The 14,195-nt window shown below is 37.0% G+C and overlaps 1 protein-coding gene across 2 annotated transcripts in view; it reads left to right on the forward strand.

The window, feature by feature from the left end:
- LOC117105239 (GAS2-like protein 2) overlaps positions 1 to 13,979 on the forward strand; it is a 30,543-nt gene extending 16,564 nt beyond the window's left edge. Inside the window, exons 3-6 of one of the 2 annotated variants that reach the window (XM_033246321.1) lie at positions 3,978 to 4,085; positions 5,715 to 5,820; positions 8,159 to 8,243; positions 9,304 to 13,979. In XM_033246321.1, coding sequence (XP_033102212.1) covers positions 3,978 to 4,085; positions 5,715 to 5,820; positions 8,159 to 8,243; positions 9,304 to 11,443 — 2,439 coding nt within the window. In that variant the 3' untranslated portion in view covers positions 11,444 to 13,979. The remainder of the gene's footprint in view (positions 1 to 3,977; positions 4,086 to 5,714; positions 5,821 to 8,158; positions 8,244 to 9,303) is intronic. The other variant, XM_033246322.1, reaches the window with a different exon arrangement.
- The last annotated feature ends 216 nt before the right edge of the window (positions 13,980 to 14,195 follow it).

A 14,195-nucleotide genomic window follows, 5' to 3' on the forward strand; every position in this document is an offset into this window, starting at 1 on the left:
AGAACAACTGTCATGGGAACAATGAACATAGGTCTAGTACTGGGTCTGTATGAATTTGTATTCCGACAACAATAACAACAACGACGGCGACGACAGCAACAACAAATTCAATAAAAAAAAATAAATAAATAAAAAAAAAAGCACGATTAAACCAAAATTCTGGTAAGAACAGATGAAAATAAAAGAATGATGAATGGAACCGTACAATAAATGGAAAAAAGATAATGCTTTTATGTAGTTGATAAAGTGGCTGCTTATATTAAATGAATACAGGTTTTCCACTTCCAATGACAGATCGAAACAAATTTTGTGTTGATTTATGAACTATAAAGTTTAAGATGTGTATAAGAGACAGCCTTTGGGTGTACTCGGTAAAAAATGGAATTACTCGCTGCTCATTTGCATACCGGTATAAGCTGTCCGTTGTGGATTATGATTTTCTGTTATTTTAATTTCCTGTCGATATGGTTTATTGAAATGTGTTGTGAATGTTCTTCTGCTGAGCGTCATTGCTCCTTCGGGCAACATATTCTTCACACAGAAAGTGTTTACCATATGTACATTTTCACAGATTTTAAATTAATGTTGATGCACCTCGGCTGCTGCGTTCGTTTCCTTTCCAAAAATGCACCAACATGCCTCCCCCACTCACCCCAATAGGCCTATTGTGAATTATATGATGGTGCATCGTGTCATAAATAAAGAATGCAGTTGAAATACAAATAATTATAACGAAAGTCAAATGCACTTTAACATGCGTATTGCAAATTTGAAATGTCACGAATCCTCGGCTGCCTACTTTACCAGTAGATAACTCTTAACAGCGGAAACAGCCCTATAAAAGGAACAAAACCATGTTTGTTTTGTGGTGTAATTTTCTCTTCTGCCCTATAAAACGATTTTGTACCGGAATGCTAGTCAATGTTTATTATCTGTGAAATATATTTTTGTAGGCCTAATTAGTTTTAATTCACATCAGTCAACCACCGTTGTGTGGCACATGCCTTCTCTTGTTGAGGATTTTCAAATACACAGGGTACCACCTATTTTTAAGCTCATAATATTACACAAATTGTCCCAGTGGGAACCTGATCCAATCTCATAGTTCATTTCGATAGACCTACCTAAACCAATTGTATACGCACTACACATGGGCAAAGGAATGTAAACAACTTCCGTCGACTACAGTATATAAATAGATAAATGTTTTGTGTAGTAAAATGATTTATAATAAGTAACGTCTAGGCCTCGAAGAGTTAAATATTGGTAAGGGGAAAGTTCTGTTGAAATTGAGAGAGCTTTCTATAGATATAATTATCCTAAAGTCCATATTCAGGTAATTATCCAGGTCCCGGGACAAACTCCAAACTGGAGCCCACATCGAGCCTCTTATTTGCTTTCGTGATGTTATAATTCTAATCTTCGTTTGAAAACCATTTGACTACTTGTGCTCACGGTTTGGCCTCCCGAAAAATCATTAATAAACCTCAGCATTTATTCTTCTGTTAAGACAAGGAGATGATTCCTCACCTCAGCTACCTCATCCCCCCGGGTAGTCTACTCTACCGTACGGTACCAGTTAGTACCGTTTACTTTATTGATGTCTGCTTAGATAATTGCCAATTTATAACTGTAATTTCGAAATAATCGAATTATATTTGATTTTTGATAGGGCCTATAATGACAGTTAACACGGAAGTTATCATTCTCGATTGAAGGGGTTGAGGGAACAGTATACTCAAAATATGATTATTTATTAGCATATGTTTATGATCTCGCGTGTTACATCTTAATGCGATGGACGCCGATCTAAACCACTTCATTTACAAACAATTAACCGAATGAGCCTGCTCATAATAATATTTACTGCGAAGAGCTATTTCACCTTGACACTCGCAGATATTCATATTCATTCGGTTTTTGTACAATTGTTTCCAGTGGGTGTATCAGGATATGTTTATTTGTGATACTGATCTCTTGTTGATCTGCTGGTGGTGCCGGTCGAGTGGGATTTTTGTTGTGATGCACAAAATTGTTTGTGTGGATAATCGTCGATAACCACCACGTTTTATTGAATATTAGTCATGCAAATCAAGATAGTATACTAGAGTATTTATTGCAATCAAAATATATACATTACTTATATACTTATTAAAGTATGCATGTCCTTGTGGACACAATGATCAGTAGCGTATCTAGAAGTCTTTAAATGGGGGTGCTGATGGCCGGAGGGGGGTGTGAAGGTGAAGTGGGGGGGCTCGATGATCAGTTGAGGTGCGCTAAATAAGGTGATTTTTAACTACTTAAATGTGATTTTTGGGGGAGCGCGAGTAATTTTTTTGTGGGGCGTATGCAAACTGGTGGGGGGGGGGGCAGTAATTTTTAGAGGGGCGTGCTCCCCCCGCACCTCTAGATACGCCACTGACAATGATGTATAATAACAATTAGATAAATAATATCAAACTAAGGTGATGAAAATCTTTGCCATATACCATTTCTTGGTAATAGGCCGAATGCACTAACGAATTCATCATTGTACATGGGTAGCGATCTCTTTTTAGCAGCTTTTTATGCTATTCCGGTTAATTTTAATCATTGAAATCATGATGATATCGATTTTTTTTTAATTCAATTATTTAATTAATATTTAGAGGAGGAACTGTTAGGTCCGATACCCCAAGAAAAGGGAGGGGTAGAGAAATAACTACTCTATTGTACAGTACGGTACTGTATAAAAATGTACTGTAGGCCTATTCTTTCCAGTCGCGTGGTGGCATTTATTGAGAGACCTTGACTTTTGTGGTTGTCGTAGACCCCACCTCTACCTCTGTGGTTGCAATTATCGTACTCTTTAGCCTTGGTTGTGGTGCCGAAATGTGGTATACCACCGAATTCACCATCTAATGTACTGTATCTACTGTTTCGTGTTTATCCTTTCCACAATAAAGCAAAATACTGTACTATTCGAGACGCAAACAGCTGTGTAATGTCTTTGCGGTATGTTTAGTTGTGATAGCCAATTTGTACACGTCATTGAAAGTGCGAGATTCTAGATTTAGAATTTGCTTATTTTTAGATGCAGACGTGTGGAGTATTGCTAGAATAACAAAAGTATGGTGTAGTAATGTGTTATAGATTATTGTATGTGCTCAGCTAAAAGCAAGCTTAATAAAAACATAATTCAATACTTAGGCTACATTGCTTTCTGTGTGTACTTAAATATAAGTTATCGATTGGAGCTTTGAATTGAAAATTAAAGCGAAAAATTCATCCTCTCTAATTAATGTAGTACGGAACATATTTAATTCTTTGCCCTTTGACCTTAAATTAGTCCTCAGAAGAGTAGTAAAATGTCTGTAAATCAGGGAAAACAAATTGTTTTAATTTTGTTTCTCATTGTAAGTTGATAGCGCATTTCATCCTTTTTATTCGACAATTCAAAGTTTTATATTATACAGTATATTAACGTATCAAGGGGAATATTACATTATATTATTTCAATAGTAATTTCACGGTCAAGAATGCAGGAATTCAAATACATTCGGAATTTCATATGAAGTTGCATCGCATGGTACTACAGCGGAACTAATGGATGTACATTTTTAACCTGGTGGCCATGGATGACTTTGTATACAGATGTATGGGATTGTTGACAGATTATCAAGTCGCAGACTATCGTGTCAAAAGCCTCCCAAGTACATCGTCACCGGCCTTTTATAGGCCTACAACATGGCTAAGCCCTAAAAAGCTAAAACTTGGATGGTTCACGCTCCAGCAATTAAGTCACGTTGCTTGACGTATAAACGCAGCAATAAACGCTATTTTTGAGCATTTGCTTGCGTTTGTGTTCGTGCGTCTAAGCTGCTCAAGTTAGGATGTTTAAAAATAGATATACCTCCGTGTCCTAACCCTGTCATTCTATACATTTTTTTTTGTTGCTAATCGTATCGTCCTTGTTTTATTCCCCATTCGTATAGGTGCGTGATCTGGTCAGCCGATGTACTTGCCCTAATCAGTTCCCGATGATTCGAGTCGCAGAAGGAAAATACAGAATAGGAGATTCAAAAACCAAAATATATGTTAGGGTAAATATCAGATTTTAATTTTTAAAATATAAGCCTATTATTAAGTTAAATATATTATCTTCACATTTTAATAATATGAACGAAAATTCTCATTTCAGTCTGCTGTGTTTAGTGGCTCTATAGGTTGGTTTCACACTAGATTAGACGTGTAAACGTATAGCGTTTGTATGTGCGTCGACGCGTCTGAATTGCTCTAAGTGTGAGCCAAACCTAATGCCCTTTCCAGACTATCAAATTTTATTTTACAAAAAAACCCTGTTGTATGCCCATATACAGTCATGATGTGCCTATATATGGTCATGATGTGCCTATATATGGTCATGATGTGATGTCATGACCATATCGAGGGCATGTCACATTTTTGTCAAATAAAATTTGATAGTCCGGACAGGGCTTAAGATTATCGTATTAATCAGTGGTTCATGGGATAGTCGCGCATGAGCGCGTAGTATATGCACTAAATTGTAACTTATCGTGGAACCGGATAGGCCTATACACTGTAATAATAAAAATTAAGCATTCAGACACGTAACCGTAGCGTTGCTAACGCTAATCACACCTTACGAGGGTATGATAGTTAAGATTAGATGTTTCTAATAAAGAAGTCGCGAGAGCAATAATTATATAGGTCCTAGTTCAATGTCAAACCAGGGTGTGTTTATCTGCTTAATCCTAGCTATTACAGTGAGTTGTATCTATATTTCCTGTCTGACTCCTAACCTGGGTCGAGAGTTCGGACTCGTGTTGGGTGTACAGTATCTCACGGGTACTTATCTTGCTTATATGCTGTATGGTTATTACTTTTCCATATTTTAATCGGGGTATTATCGGGTGTTTCCGCTGCGGTGTTTTTCGAATTAAGCCCCAGGCCTAAGGTTATATATAGAGATGATGAATGTCCCTGATGCCAATAATGGTAATGGTGACGGCAATGATCATGATTTTCTTGTTTTATGACGATTAAGGACAAAATTAGATTAAGGTGGTGATGATTGTTATGATTATTATTATAATACGACGCATACGACGATGATTATACAGTACGTAGTATTTAAAAAAATAATAATTTCCTACTTTATCCATTATTTTACCCATAAACTGTGTATGTTATCATTTTGTCGTAGTGTCATTTATTGAACACGCCTTTTTAAAGTTAAATTACTCTGTACCGTAATCAGTATTTGAAGAAAATAAATGTTACTCTGATAGAATGAAAACAAACAACAATGCTAGTGCGCAAATGATGATCAATGTAATGACGATGGTATGATGATGACGATGATGATATTAACCATGACGAAAGTGTTGGTAGGCTATGATCGGATGGGTATAGTCAATGTGTTGATGGTAGAAAGATGGTAACAGGTATAACCATCGGTGATGATAACAGTAATAAATATGCCTAACAATATTTATGATAATTGAGACCAAAATGAAACAAAAAGGTGATGACATTTTTAAAATTATGATATCAACGTTTTGTAGTGTCTGTGATAGTAGTTGACGATATATAGCTCCTTGTTTTTAGTCTGTAAATTTCTGCTTCACTTTGAAGTAGGCCTACATTAACAATTTACGTCCTGTATCAGCATTATTAATATTCATTTACCATTTCATTATCGTTGACAGATTCTTCGCAATCACGTGATGGTTCGAGTTGGCGGAGGCTGGGATACATTAGAACATTACTTAGATAAACACGATCCCTGCCGATGCCTAGGTAAGGATGCCGAATGTGAGTAAAGTGCTTTTCGATTTATCGTTACAACACGGAAACCAACTTTACCGCACGAGAAATCACTCGCTTTATTCAACGATAACTTCTGGCTGCTGGGACACATTGAAATGTTTATCATGATTAACTCATAAGTTTTTAGTGTATTTTGCATCCAATATCATTATACACGGCACATAAAACATAGCCCTACACCCCACCTCGTTCTTCGCACGATGCGTAGTGAGTCCGTCGAATTTCAATTACTGAAGACAGTATGTGGCCTGGTGAATAAGGTTAATTTTCGAAACATGTGTGATCAAATTTGATTCTTTGTTTCGTATTATATTGAACAAGAACTTTATTCAGTAAGCTTCGAATCCCCGTCTTTGTTGCATGATGCCAACAATAGGTTTATTCAAATTAGTTTAAATGCATAGCTCATCGTGCCCGGTACATAATAGTATTTTTATGATTATTATCATTTGTGGGAAAGTTCATTGTCATATCCAAGCGAAATTTAAACCAAATACGCTTGTACTGTACTAATAATATTTTATCACCTGGTGGTCGTACGACGGTTAGTCCCGCTGAGCATGAACACAACGCTACTATTACTCCAAGGGCCAAGGATCTGGTCAACATGTGCTCATTTTTAAAATCTTCACGACAATCAAGTACAGGTTTTCTTCTTGTATTCTAAAATCGCTTCCTCCCCCCCCCCCCCCCCCCCCCTTTTTTTTAAATGCGTTCTTTAAAATCTTCATAAGCTTGTAATTCTCTTAGTATTTGATAGGGGATTTATTTATTCTTACGGGATAGCATTTTCAGCAAAGTAGGCCAACTGGTGAACGATTTCTAGAGCGCATGGTAACAAAAATATAATGGTTTTTAAATACTTATTTCATATTAAAATTCATCTGGACAATCCATTTTTGAAAATTCGTCGACGAGATAATAAATAATTAAGTCATCTTCAAATGAACAAAGAAATTCCAACTTCCTGAGTTCATTCCAATTATTGTACAGCCCAGCCAAAAATTATACTGTAGAGGGCGGTTGATAAAATTGACAATGCTTTCACAACGAAGGTATCCCTTACCACCGTGGGAACAACCGATAGATTCTACTGTATTATAGTTGTCAGAAACTATAATCACACTGCATGAAAATGATCCGACATTGATCCGTATCGGTACTCATTAACTTCAATCTATCGCGAGTGTGTATGTAGCGGTCAACCATTAGTTAAATCTGAGTATCCAGTAGAGGTGGAATAACGCGATCAAACCGTCTTGATTGACACTGATTGATGACTTATATAAAGTACATGGTTTAATTTGGGATGTATCATGTATGCATTAATACAATAGTATATGCATTATTCACATTAATACGGATTTTGGAATAATCATCTCATCAGCCTAAACCTAATCTGAATATTTAGTTGCATGCCATATCAACATCATTTATAAATTTCTTGACAGTATCGTTATAGTATTATTATTATATTATACATATACAAACATATAGCCTAGGCCCAATATAATATTGTAGATTGGGTAATTTTAGACAATTAACAAATACATACTACGGTGTTTATATATTGCATGCCATTACCAACATCGTTATTATATTTATAAATTTCTTGTACGTAATAGTACTTAAATATTACTATATACTACTACAGCTTACGACTATTATTAAATCATGTATCATGTTCGTTCGTTCGTTCGTTGAGGTTTTTTTTTTCTGGTCTAGCACAAGACTTCAGGCATTTGCCTTTTTCGTGCACTATTGTCTGCACAGTTGTTACAAAGGAAGTCAATCAATTGCTTTGAATTAAATTAAATTGAATTAATAATATGCCTACATATTATTACGTCTCTGCGCGGTACACATATCAAACTAGTAATTAGGGTTTCTCGGTCCCTTTTTACAAATGACTTATTAATGTCCAAAGCGAATTTTAACGTAGACATTGTTAAGTTATTGAATAATAAACATAATTCTAGTGTATTTAGCTAGATGCTGGTAAAATCAAAGATGGATAGTCAATGCGCTGAACAGTATGACATGTTTCGGCTCGGAATAATTGAAAATCCAGCCATTTAGATTGGCCCATTCGTTGTATATCTCTTTGACATCGTTGTCATAAGACAGAAATAAACCGAATTACTCACACCGCTGATTCATCATCATTTGTAGTATTATTAACGGGTTCGGGTTCTAATTATTGAGAGAACACGGGTTATAATCAACCAATTAGACAACCTAATTAATTATTTGTTTGTTTTTAGGGTTTGAAAATTTGTATAATGATAATGTTATTTTATATACATATATGTATCTTTTCCAGGTCATCGATCTCACAATCTTTACCACAAGACGACGAAAAGCGCCCCCGGAACAGATAGACCAAAACCATCTCTGGGAGATCGAAGGTAAAGTACCGTACTTTTTGGAAGAATCGATGACGTCATGTTTTTAAACTTTAAACACCACATCTGCCTTTTCAGTATTTTAATTCATGTAGTAATTTAAATAAAGTTTATGACGTCATATTTCATTTTGGGTTGGCATTCCTAATGCTATGAGTCTGTTGACATAACATGAAACATCCTGAGCTGTTCACTCCCTGATTGGTTATGACGCATTGCGTACGTTTGAATGCGATGCGACGCGTGTTTGTAATAGATCATATCACATATAAAAGAGGAACTAAATCACATCATCAGTAGGTTTGTTTTGGTTGTGTTTAGGACTACCCTTTTCCGTGTTTATCATTAGTGCAATAATCACCACTACTAGGCCTATTAGAAGTTGTAAATTACGGAATGTTTTTACTTTGTTGGATCCTCTTACACAATTCTTGCAAGGCCGTGTTATTCTACTGCTTTGTTGATAGGCCTATCTATATCGCAATCCTATATCCTCCTATTGTTATTAAGGCGCCTCATTAGCCCCACTATGTCAGTACCGTATTCAAATTCGATAATAGGCCTAATTAAAATGGAAGGAAACAACTGCTTTGGGCGGTACCGGCGTAGTTTCAACCAAATAATTAAATAATAACAATTACAAAATAATTATAAGCATCCTCCTCAAAAAGGGTGTGGGAGATACCAGGTGGTGAGAAATACTATTTGGACGAGGCCTAATTACGTTTATAGAAATTAAAATAATATCTTCGATTAAGGCCTGTGTGTCTGCTTCTATTTTGTAATGTGCCTGCTACGGGTTCATGTAATGATTTAGGTAAGCCCATAATGATTCTAAAATGCATGTTGAAATATAAATATCCTGAGCTATCCCGGCCTTTAATTGGCTCTCTGGTGCTGGACGCGCGTGCTTAGAATGAAATAAGACACTTAATAATTTCTATGGAATTAGCACTTATGCCTAACCAAATATACTTCTTTGCAGTATGTTTTTTATGTTTTATATTCTAATTTGAATGAATAGCATTTATTATAAAATACTCATTTTATGCATTCTTCACAGAGCTTCGACTGCAGAGTCGCCTGTTCGTAGACGCCCGTCATTACATCACACCGAAATGAACCGTCCAAGGTCTGCAGTGGAACCCAGTATGTCGAAAAAAGAAAACTCATCTTTAGAACATATTCCTAAATCAACTAGTTCGCCGGGGAATCTACAAAAACCATCAGTTACTAGGAGTCCATCTCGACGTTTAAGTGAAATTAAAAAGGCTCAGCTGACAGCCACACTGAGCGACTCGGGGACAAGGCGTACTAACAATCTCAGCACACCGGAGTCTTCCTGCATGTCAAATTCGCCGTCATCTTCTCCAATTCCTATACGACGACCTCGCCCGGGGTCGTTTTGCTCACATAGCGCATCGAATAGTCCTGTCATGCAAAGGAGACACGGTTCTGTTGAGTCTGCCTCGCCTCTCACTAAAAATCACGATGGACGTAGTAGTCTGGTACGACACCCGTCTATTAAGAAGCGGTCTGAATCACCTGGGATAAGTCGATCCTCAACATGGCGAAGATCCTTTAATTCGGGAAGTTCTTCGACAACTTCTACGCCTTCTTTGAGCAGGCACAATAGTGATCTAAATGGCAGTAAATTGTCTTCTTCCAGTAACAGACGCCATCTTGATAGGGACAAAAACTCCACTAGCGACCCTGCTTTCGGCAGGTCACATTCAATGAGGGAAAAGAAGACAACGCCAGTAACAGCAACATCAGAATATCTTAAACAATTTCGGAAAAAGAACCAAATATCCCGCTCTCGAAGCAGCGACCCTGACAGGCGGGTAGCCAGTTGTCCCACAAGTCCAGAACAGAACAACACCACCACTTCATCTTTTAGCAGCAACGCTAAACTAAGAAGTGTAAGCTCAACATCAAGGCTTGCCAGACCAGAATCTCGAAACGCTATCGAAATTTATGGTACACTTGGAAGAAGGCCGCGATCTGCTGGTGCAGGCCGGGAACGTAGTGAAAGCCCTGCCACAAAGCTTAAAGATCAGTTGAATATTTCCTCTCCAAGGGTACTTAGACGAGCTCGTCCCGCATCTGCCAAAGCCACGGTAGGTCGGAACTCTAGCTCAGGTAATTTAAAAGACAAGTCGACGATCATGATTTCACGAGGTGACGATGGTCGACACAGACTAGACAGTACTAGTAGTTCAGAGTCACTGGACAGTAGATCAGAGCGGTCAGAAATGGATGACCTTCTCCAAGCAATTACGTCACGATGGGGTTCTGATAATAGTAAACTCGATGATGACGAGGTTAAATTACGACCTAGCAATAAAACCCGAGCTTCTGCGTCCGGAAGCACAAGCAGTTCTGCCAGGAGTAGTTTAGATATGGAAAATTACAATTATCAGAACTATGCTGGTGGATCGAAAGCTGCACTAGCTCGAGCAAACCAGAGGTCGCGACCAATCAGTCGATCTAAACCATCGGACAGGCCCAGGCTAACACCAAAAGCTAAGCCGCAAACGAAAGATGAGTCTGTTAAACGAATGCAAAGAGAGGAGACGCGATCACGGAGTATAGGTTCCCCAAAAAGTCCTAGGAAAACCTTAGACACCAGTGGAACGCGATCGAGACAAATTGGTGGTAGGGGAAGTGGTACTGTACGTAGTCGGAGTTGCCACACAGAACCCGACACACTGACCAATGGAATGCCGATTCCTAGGTCGAGGTACCTTTCTGATCGGGACTCGAACCATCTGAGCTCTAGTGTTGAATCAGATTCATCATTGTCACGTATCAAACCATGTTTCCCTATACCTCAGCATCTAAAGATAGAGGCTAGGCTTCATACACCACTTCGCAAGGAACTAATATCCAGCGATAGACCTACCAAGATCCCCTTACCAGTTCATCATCAGTCTAACGTTGTCTTCTTGAGGTCTAACAAACCGACAGCACGACGAAATGGTCGCTGCTTTTCTATGCCTGATTTAGAGGACAGGATTGAACATTCAATGAATATGCCTAAGATTATCAAAGCCCAACCAAGACCCACCGAACGAGATTATTCTTTCAGTAGCATAGATTCAGTCTCCCCAACTCAACATGATTCTGGTTATGAAGATGGGCGTAACGATGGGACGAGCAAGTCGTTAGCAGCTAGAGGAGTTACGGAATCGCATTTATAGAATTACCTGTGTAGGCATAATGATATTATTACGAAGCCCTTCCAAAAAATTGTCAATGTTTGGCCAAGCCTAATTCTGAAATGTTTGTAAATTCATCAGTGAAATAATTGTAATTGTCCTAAATTGGATGTTAAACGTAGAAATCAATATTTGCTAAAGTTATAAGAGCATGAGAAGCAATTTGTGGTAGTTCCAAAATCCTGACCAAAAATCTAGGTCAGGAATTTCGCTTAGGACCAATACACTTTTTTCTGCTAATGTTACCATTCGTCTTGCAATTTGCCATTCATTATATGCACAGAATGCACAACTTTAAATGTAAAATAGAAACATTAGATATTGGAAAAGAAATATATCGTAGATAAATTAATATAATGATGTGCCAATTCAAAAAGTATATGTATGTATGAATATGAAATTCCCTTTTACCTAGCAGTGTGCATTTGTAAACAGATTGCGCGCGTTTTTTCTCAGGCCTACTTTTTAAAAGTGGTTCGAGAGTTGGAGCTTTATCGTAGTGGTTTGAGACAGTACTGAACAGTATGCACCAAAGTAAAGAATGTAGAAGGCAGGCCTAAACGACTCAACGAGACCAAGTGATAGGAACTGAAACAGGTGGACAGGATTTTGATACAATAGAAAACGGAAAGAAGAGAAATGGTTAGTGGCAATGTCGACGCAAGTGTGAAAACGTAATGTAATAGAAACTTTAAATGACCAAATCAAGACAATCAATCGTTAAAGTATATTTTACGGAAAATATCGAAAAGAATTCGGAGGTACTGTATACAATACGGTATACTGTACCACGGTTCTGTATCAAAACAACTCCAAGTTGTATCTTGTTTTTTTTAACATCGGGAACAGTTATTATTGTGTGATCAACATAGTCTATTTTATCGAATTATGTCTTTCAATGTAAAGAGATTTCATTCTTATACTATTTATCATTGCCACTGTGTTTCATAAAATTGAGAAGTTTGATGGAACGAGATTAGCTATGTAAACAGCGGCCGTGTGCATTCACTTTCTTGCCTGAACGTTGAACAAGGCGAAGGGATAGCTCAGAGAAAGAAGCTAAAGTAGGCCAATAATAATTATTATAGCTTAATATACACGTGATATTGCACAATATAATTACAATTTCCTTCGGCTTAAACACCTTGATTTAAAATGTTAGTCGGACATGAGTAAAAGTAAATTGTTGTAACGCGAGTGTTATAACTCGACTTTCTATTCATTCATTAAGATCTTTTTGAAGAGGACCAAAGAAGTACTTCATAATAGGTTAAGATTTAATAATGGAAATAAGTTAAGAGTCAATCACTGGTGTATGTGGACCATTAAGTTACATTTTAATCAATTCTGTAATTTTTTGTCGATTGGTCTTCCGAGATTCTGTGATTTTTGTTGATCGTTTTTCGTTCGATTTTTCTTGTTCTCTTCTTCCATAATATTTTTTGTTGGCGGTGATCTGTTTATCATTCCACTATTTCTTCTTGTCAGTGAATTTCGTAGATCTAACAGGCTGAACACAGCAGTTGTGCGTAGTTTTTTTTTCTCCCAAAATGTTGGGCATTAGTGGCACGCACTTCAGTTGGACGGAATTCTATTGATTTATATATTTTAAAAACAAGTTTGATGTATATATTTTATATCGATTGTAAAGCATTTTTGACTATTCGGTGATGAAGCAGTGATCTGTTAGCTTATTTATTGACTGGCTTTAACCATAGTCTAGAGGCCTTAAATATGTTGTACAGCCTTTTAAGCACTGATAGATATGTGTGTGTGCGCGTGAGTGTGTGTGAGAGAGCCCGTGCGTGTACGTGCGGGGGACGTGTAAATGTATCGTGAACAGAAAAAATGACTTTCTTTACATGACAATTAGAATATGTGGATATATAAATATATATAAAGGTTAAAGGTTACAATGCAACGTGTTTAAGACAATCGCCATACAACATACTTATGCAAGTTAATGTTCGGTTAAAATTTTCTCGGCCTACTAGAAGCAGTGAAAATTATGTCACGCCACTGAAAATTGCACTTGAAGATATTATATAATTAGTAGAGAACTACATAGATATATGTTCTTGCATAAAGCTAAACAATATTTCTTCGTGATAAATGTTATAAATTCAAACTCATTGGTTTAAAAAAAAACAACAGTGGTTTGAGTGCCATTTATGCTTAAACTGATATCAAAATAGTTTTATAAACATCATCTGAGTCCTAATACCTGTACTCAACAAATAGTGCCACATTATCCAGGTGCGACAAGTTGTAAAACTATGGAACGCCGTTGCTGACTTCCGTAGGGCAATCATTATGCAAACAGCGTTCCATAGTTTGTCGACGCCCTGGAACGTGGCAAAAGTGTGCAGACGATCGTAGGTGAGCGATGCTTTTCACTGCAGTGTATTCTTGTTCCTTACACGTAAATGCTGCCATCCGTCTGTGTAAATCGTGTGCTGTGATGGTAATGAAATTCGCGTGGGAAATGCAATAAATAAATATATCAAAAGAGATCATATTTTCCGAGTATTTCTTTATAATTTGCCTTTAGAAAAAGTTTACAAGCAGAAATGCATATTGCAAACATAAATATAAATTAAACTGAACATAAATAACATATAACAAATACATAATTTTAGTATTCCAAAATGATATACAAAAAATAAAATATATATAAAACATATTAAAGAAAAACCAAACATGATGTTGGTTCTGGCCAGCGTCTTAAGCCTAT

The sequence above is a fragment of the Anneissia japonica genome, unplaced genomic scaffold (assembly GCF_011630105.1).
Source record: "Anneissia japonica isolate Jap-2015-1 unplaced genomic scaffold, ASM1163010v1 scaffold287726_len2788222_cov184, whole genome shotgun sequence".
NCBI classification, from domain to species: Eukaryota; Metazoa; Echinodermata; class Crinoidea; order Comatulida; family Comatulidae; genus Anneissia; species Anneissia japonica.